Source organism: Anoplopoma fimbria, chromosome 8, assembly GCF_027596085.1.
Source record: "Anoplopoma fimbria isolate UVic2021 breed Golden Eagle Sablefish chromosome 8, Afim_UVic_2022, whole genome shotgun sequence".
NCBI lineage: Eukaryota > Metazoa > Chordata > Actinopteri > Perciformes > Anoplopomatidae > Anoplopoma > Anoplopoma fimbria.
In genome coordinates, this window is record NC_072456.1 from 26,834,669 (window position 1) to 26,842,168 (window position 7,500).

General features: G+C 35.3%; 1 protein-coding gene and 1 long non-coding RNA gene across 2 annotated transcripts in view; one reads left to right on the forward strand and one right to left on the reverse strand.

Moving 5' to 3' along the window:
- Positions 1–2,915, forward strand: part of LOC129094174 (uncharacterized) — a 3,076-nt gene extending 161 nt beyond the window's left edge. The window contains exons 2-3 of the long non-coding RNA XR_008531361.1: positions 1,453–1,604; positions 2,828–2,915. This is a non-coding gene — a long non-coding RNA (uncharacterized LOC129094174). The remainder of the gene's footprint in view (positions 1–1,452; positions 1,605–2,827) is intronic.
- A 1,535-nt stretch (positions 2,916–4,450) lies between these two features.
- Positions 4,451–7,500, reverse strand: part of slc10a4 (solute carrier family 10 member 4) — a 4,528-nt gene continuing 1,478 nt past the window's right edge. The window contains exon 3 of the mRNA XM_054602223.1: positions 4,451–5,067. Within this exon, the coding sequence (XP_054458198.1) occupies positions 4,546–5,067 (522 nt within the window). The 3' untranslated portion in view covers positions 4,451–4,545. The remainder of the gene's footprint in view (positions 5,068–7,500) is intronic.

Here is a 7,500-nt window from a genome sequence, read left to right on the forward strand (position 1 = left end):
TCCGTTTGTTTGTTTGATTGATTGATTGATTGATTGTTTGTTTGATTGATAATGTAGGTTAAAGTATACAGATATATTTATTTGCAGATGAAAAGAGGTAAGAATGTGGAATAAGTTGAGAAACAGTCCAAACAGTGGAACAGGGATTTAAATATTCTGTTGAGTGAACAAATACGCTTTTCTGAACAAGATAGAAAATTGAAACAGAGGTTAAAAAAGTATTTATATGGCAAGAAGCTGAAAGGGATGGTCAGGTGTGGCACTGAGGAGTTAATAAGTAGAAGTATTTTTTATGTGGAAAAAGTAATGTGGGAAGAAGGACTATTAATAGAAATGATTATGAATATCAGGTAATATGTTCAGATTAGTAGATGTTTTTAGTTTGGCTGCTCTGTAGAAGTGAGAAGAAGTTTTTCTGGTGGACAATGGAACGCTACAAAGAAGTGTAATTACTCCTTTTGTTTGTTTGTTTGTTTGTTTGTTTGTTTGATTGATAATGTAGGTTAAAGTATACAGAGATCTTTATTTGCAGATGAAAAGAGGTAAGAATGTGGAATAAGTTGAGGAAACAGTCCAAAGAGTAGAACAGTGGAACAGGGATTTAAATGTTCTGTTGAGTGAACAAATACGCTTTTCTGAACAAGATGAAAATTGGAACATATGTTAAAGTGTATTTATATGGCAAGAAGCTGAAAGGGATGGTCAGGTGTGGCACTGAGGAGTTAATAAGTAGCAGTATTTATTAAGGAGGAGAAAGTAATGTGGGAAGAGGGACTATTAATAGAAATGATTATGAATATCAGGTAATGTGTTCAGATGGGAAGATGTTTTGTTTGGCTCGTAGAAGTGAGAAGATGTTTTTCTGCCAGACATTTGGTGGACAATGGAACGCTACAAAGAAGTGTAATTACTCCTTTTGTTTGTTTGATTGATAATGTAGGTTAACGTATACAGAGATCTTTATTTGCAGATGATGGGGTGATGTGGAAAAGTAAGAATGTGGAATAAGTTGAGGAAACAGTCCAAAGAGTAGAACAGTGGAACAGGGATTTAAATGTTCTGTTGAGTGAACAAATACGCTTTTCTGAACAAGATAGAAAATTGGAACATATGTTAAAGTGTATTTATATGGCAAGGAGCTGAAATGGATGGACTCATTCAAATCTTAGGAATGTGGTTTGATGCTAACATCTCACCTGGAACGTACATATCGATAAAACATTTTTAAATGTGATGAGATCGCTTGTTGGAAACAGAGTGAGGAGCTGACAGGTCTGCTTTGAAATCTGAATATAAAATTGTACGAGGATAATTGTTGTGTGGCATATATATATATATATATATATATATATATATATATATATATATATGCATCTTATATATATATATATCTGGTAAGATTCCAGATATCTAGAGGGTGCTTTTAAAACATTACCTGTGTCTGGATTGCAGGTAGAAATGGAGGAAAAATGCCGATAGGAGACGAGAAGGCAGCAGATCATGATGACATATTGGGTCAATTCACAAAGATAATAACCATCCAACCATAAGAGCTATTGAGCCGCGGTGGGAACATGAAAGAAGGCCAACAAAGAGCTTTGTTTGTATGTTAAGAAGAATGTTAGTGGATTTGGTTTACTGGATACGAGTTATTATGCAGCTGTGGTTCTGTCAGCTGTTCCTCTTTTGTTATTGCCACAGCAAGAAACTGATCTTAGCCTCCTTGAACTAATAAGAGATGAACGTGGGAGAACTTTAATTCATACATCAGAGGGCGTTACTATGGTTATTTACAGATCCATACAGATGTGTCTAAAGACCCTCAGATTGGTAGAATTTAATGAATTTCATGTTGAATGTGGGAAATGACCTGATGATGATTTATCAGTGTTTGCATGTGAGATGATGAGCGTGGTTATTGGTTTACAGTCTGTGGAGGACGTCAGGCCAGAGAGTAATATCATCAGATTCATGTGCAGCATTAATGAGTTTGAAATGTTGCAACTCCAGGAATAGAGAGATTTATTGTTTGAAATATTATAATTACTATTCATAAATCACCAAATGTGGCTGTCTGTAAGTTTTGCCAATAATGGAGTTGATGGAAACGAATAAGAGGATAAAGCAGCAAAAAACTGTCTTTGAGAGTGGAAGAAATGACATTAATGCAAATATACGCAGGTCAGAAGCTAAAGTGATGATTAAGGGAGAAAATAAAAAGAATAATAAAGTAAAGGAAGATATCTATTTAAAAATAAACCCCTTTGGTTGTGAATGTAGGATTAAACAAGTGTGAATTATGTTTTATTGTATCGTTGGAAGAAGTATGAATCAGTAAGAGACGTTTTATAAAATGGACTAAAAGAAATATAAAGGAAAATATCAGTAAGAAAAGTTCTAGTGACAAATGTTGGAAACTTCTGGAGTATTTATGGTCAACAAGACTAATTAATACAATTTATAAGTAAGTCAGAAGCTAAAGTGATGATTAAGAGACAAATCAAAAAGAATAATAAAGTAAAGGAAGATATCTTTTTCATAATAAACCCTTCGGTTGTGAATGTAGGATTATAACAAGGCTACGGTCCTACTGGTTAAACAGATGTTATTGGAAATAATAATAAAGGAAAGTGTACATTTGTTAAAGAGGAATAAACTGTGGAATATGTTTTATTGTTTTGTCAGAAGTACAATTCAGCGAGATAAGTTTTAAAAAATGAGATAGAAGAGAGATTAGAGAGTAAAATATCAGTTATGTTTAATTATGTTTATAGAATTTATGAAATAATAATGTTTTTATTTTATTTGTTTGTTTTTCATCCTCCAGATTAGTGGCGTGGCCATAAAACACCCGAAACATGTCTGTCAACCATCATTAAAAACAAGAAGAAGAAGAAACATCAGAGACACGTCATGAAGGTTTGCACGTTCTTTACTTTTCGTTCTTTACACATTTTTATTTAGTTGATACATTTGTTTATAATATACACATATTGTACATTTTGTTCACACTTAGTTGTGTTTATGAAGCACAGATGATGGATGTGTTTTGTTTTTAAAGCTCTGCTCATCTGTGAAACTAAACGCTTTGATGGTGTGATTATTGATTAATGAGGCTTTCACAGGTGAAGGTGAGCTCAGCTGATGAAACGTGTTTACCTGTGAACGCCGTTACAGGTAGCGAGGCTGTCCTCTCCGACGACCGTCCACTGAGCGCTGGTTTTGTTCTTAGTCAACTAAGAGTTCTTTACTCCAATAGTCATTTTTTATACTGAATAAGTTATTTCTAACAAATGTATGAACTCATCTCTGGTAAACAAACCAGTGTGTGTGTGTGTGTGTGTCTCTGTGAGGAGTTTTACTGATCTGTTTTTTAATTATTTTATTTTTTTAAATCAACTAATCAAATACTCGACTAATCAGTCGTTTTGTTCTTAGTCGACTAAGATTTCTTTGGTCCATTAGTAGCTTTTAAGCTTATTTTTTCATGCTTAATGACTTATTTCTAACAAATTTATGAAAACATTTATAAACTCTAGATCTAAAATGCTTTTGTTGATTCTGTTTGGAGAAACTCAGATTTACAGATCGCTCAATTTAATCAATTAATCGTTCGTAGTTGACTAAGATTTCTTTGGTCCATTAGTAGTTTTTTTTATGCTTTTTTTCATGCATAATGACTTATTTCCAACAAATGAATGAACACATTTATAAACTCTAGATTAAAAGTGGTGCTTCTGTGTGATTCCTTGTGGAGTTTTACAGATCTATCAATTACTTCAACTAATCGATTAGTCGATTAATCGGTCGTTTGTTCTTAGTCGACTAAGATTTCTTTACCCAATAGTCCTTTTTTATGCTTTTTCATGCCAAATGACTTATTTCCAAAAGACTTGTGTACAAATTTATGAACACAAGATTTAAAGTGGTTAATTTAATTTGATTCTTTGTGGAGAAACTCAGATTCCTCGATTATATCAACTGACCGATTAGTCGACTAATCGGTCGTTTTGTTCTAAGTCGACTAATATTTCTTTACTCTGAGTCGGTTTTTTTAAACCTTTTTCATGCTGAATGACTTATTTCCAACAAATTTCTGAACACATTCATAAACACAAGTGGTACTTTTTGTTGATTCTTTGAGGAAAAACTTAATTTTTTGATTAAATCAACTAATCGATCAGTCGACTAAGACCTCATCCTCATAAGGTCCTCATCAAAGAAAGTCTTAGTCGACATTCTTTGATGAGGACCGCCCTTAAAGGTAACACAGCATGTTTTAAAACATTAATGATGTTTTTTTTCGTGAATTATCAAACTGAATGCATAAAGCTTTATGACATTAAGCACCTTTTTGTTTCAGCAGTCAGGTCAGTGATAAACATTTAGGATTCCCCTTCATTGTCTCCCTGTTTTCCAGGTTTGTCTCCATGAATGACAGCGATCATAACGATGGATCATAACGATGGATCATAACGATGGATCCACTCCACAGGTTTAACATCTGCAGTACGGAGGTGATTTTATTAACATTTATTCTGCACATCAAACCGGAGTGGGATCTGGAGGACAAGGGTCCAACATGATGGTGTTTGGGTCGCTCACTGTGACGGCGCCGTAAGACGAGTCAATGTCCTCGTCGTCCTGAAACCTCTGGTACGTCATGTCCTCGCCGTCCCCCGTGGGGTCCGGTTTGTGCAGAACCTTCTTCCTGTACATCCTGTAGGCCAAGATGAAGACGCCGGCCTCGGCCGCTTGGAACAGCGCGTACAGCAGAGGGAACATGTACATCCCTCCCATCAGCTGAGGAGGGAACGCCAGCTTCAGGATGGCGGTGCACAGCTGCACGTTCTGGCATCCCGTCTCCAGGGAAACGGACCGGCAGCTGCTGGGCGGCAGGTCGAAGAGCGCCGCCAGGCCGTAGCCCGCGGCGTAGCCACAGAGGGGCATCAGGACGGCCACCACGTAGACGGAGGGAGGGATGGTGGAGAGCAGCTCCGGGCCGAGCATCGCCCCCGTCAGGATGAACAGCATCACCAGGGTGACCAGCAGAGACCAGAGGGAGACCTGGAGACACACGGGAGGAACAGGGTGAAGGAGGTCGTCTGCTCTGAGGTCAGATGACTTATACTGGAGGGCAGCTAATGAAGAATAATAATAATAATAATAATAATAATAATAATTAAGCCTTTATTAGTCCCACAATGGGGAAATTACAATTCTCTGCATTTGACCCTCCCGGAGGAGCAGTGGGCTGCTAAGAAGCGCCCGGGGAGCAATCCCTGCCATCCTGGTGGAGGAATCCCTAACTTCTATGTGTTGTAGTATTTGTGTTGTAATTGTAAAGTTCACCATAAAAAGAAACAAATATTAAGTCATAGTTTATAGTATGTCATGAAAAATGTAAACAAATCATAGTTCGTTATTTTTACGACATTTTACAGACATTTTTTAAGGAGGTACTATACTTCTACTATTCTACTTTTTATTTTTATAGTGTACTTTACTACGACATCTTTCACTTTAAAAAAATACTACTAAAGTACAGCGTTAGAAAGAAGGATTTCCTGCTCAAGGATGACAGGGATTTGTTAATTGACCTGACTTTTCTTCGAAACATGCTAAACTATGACTTTTTTTTTTTACATACTATACTATTGTACTATATTATACTTTTCTAGGGACAGACTGTAGAAGAAAACCTTTGCAAACTCCTAAAAATCCTGTCCTATAAAAAAAAAGTATTGATCTAGGCATTACAGCCTTTCAAAATTTCTATAATTATCTTCTTTATGTGTTTTTTGATTGAAGACATTCCTCCTATATGATATTATGTGTATGTTTTCATGTTGTTTGTAGGCTTTTAGTGCCACGATATAATGTAAATTGATTCTTTATTTGTTGATGGTTCCGATTTCGTGGATGACTGATTGATGTCATGTGATTGGGGCAATCTGATTGGTCTACCAACCTATTTACGAAACCCAAGTTCTATTAAATGCATGCATCCTCATTTCCTTGTAAAATAACCTGATGAAGGTCTACGTACCGAAACGTTGTTACTAAAAGATATTTATACGCAAGTGAAGAAGACAGTGTGAGGGAGTTTTTTGTTCAACATACTATACTATGACTTTTTTCGACATACTATGATTTTATTTTTTTTAACATACTATACTATGACTTTTTTTTAACATACTATTTATTTAACATACTATAAAAAGACTCCAGTAGGACGACAGGTGCGTAGGTTTTTTTTTAAATTCTTTTTTTGTTCTAAACATACTATACTATGACTTTTTTTAACATATTATACTATGACAGTTTTTTTTTAAAACATACTATACTATGACTTTTTTTTAACATACTATACTATGACTTTCTTATGATATGCTATACTATGACTTTTAAACAACTTTTTTCGATATACTATTACTTTTTTCTCTTAATATGATCTTTTTAAGAGAAACAATACTGACATTTTATACTGTAGATGTCATACTTAACTATGACATTTTTTTTTAAAACATGTTTTAACTTTTGACATATTAAATTAATCTTTGACTTATACTGTACTATAACTTTTTATGTGACTTCCATAATGAATATCAAGGACATCTTTCACCCAAGCTGCAGACTACATCCCCCAGGATTCTCCATTCCAGCTCCAGCGGGCTCAGGAAACTTCTTCCCATCAGCTGTCTTTACTGAACTCTGCACCCTGGTTCATCCTACAGTCTTTACTGTACATATCTAATCTAACATATACAATATATCATAGCTGAACCTGCGTGTTCTGTATAAAATAATCTACCGTTAGCATACACTCTGCACTTTATATATTATATCTATACCTGAATTGCTGTGTATATCTACTGTATTAATACTGCTTATTCCATGTTTAATTATGTATATACCCTTCACATTGCCCTGCTCTCTACTGCCTCTCTTCACTTCTAGTTAGATGCAAAACTGCATTTTGTTGTGTCAGTGCCTAGAGTTTGTGCCATGAAAATAAAGAAATCTAATGTAATTGTGTGTTTTTTAACTTTGTTATGACTTTTTTTCGACATACTATACTTTTACTTTATGACTTTTTTTCGACATACTATATTACTTTTTTTATTAGTCCCGCATTTTATACTTATGATTTTTCATGACATACTATACAATGCCATTGCATATTATGTATTTCTATTAAAAAATATATTAAATTAAACTTTAACTAAATGAACTTTTTATGACATAATTATGGAATGTGACTATGATATGTGTATTTATTTCATATTTAAACTTCTGTGATGGAGTCTGCATCAAGGCATCACTGCTGCCCAACCTTACTGGGAGGCTGTGGCGTAGTGGAGAGCAAGGTAGTTCTCCAATCAGAGGGTCGGTGGTTCAATACCCGGCTTCAGCAGTCGATGTGTCCTTGGGCAAGACACTTAACCCCAAGTTGCTCCTGAAGGCTTGCCATCGGTGTGGACTGGATGATGAATGTTA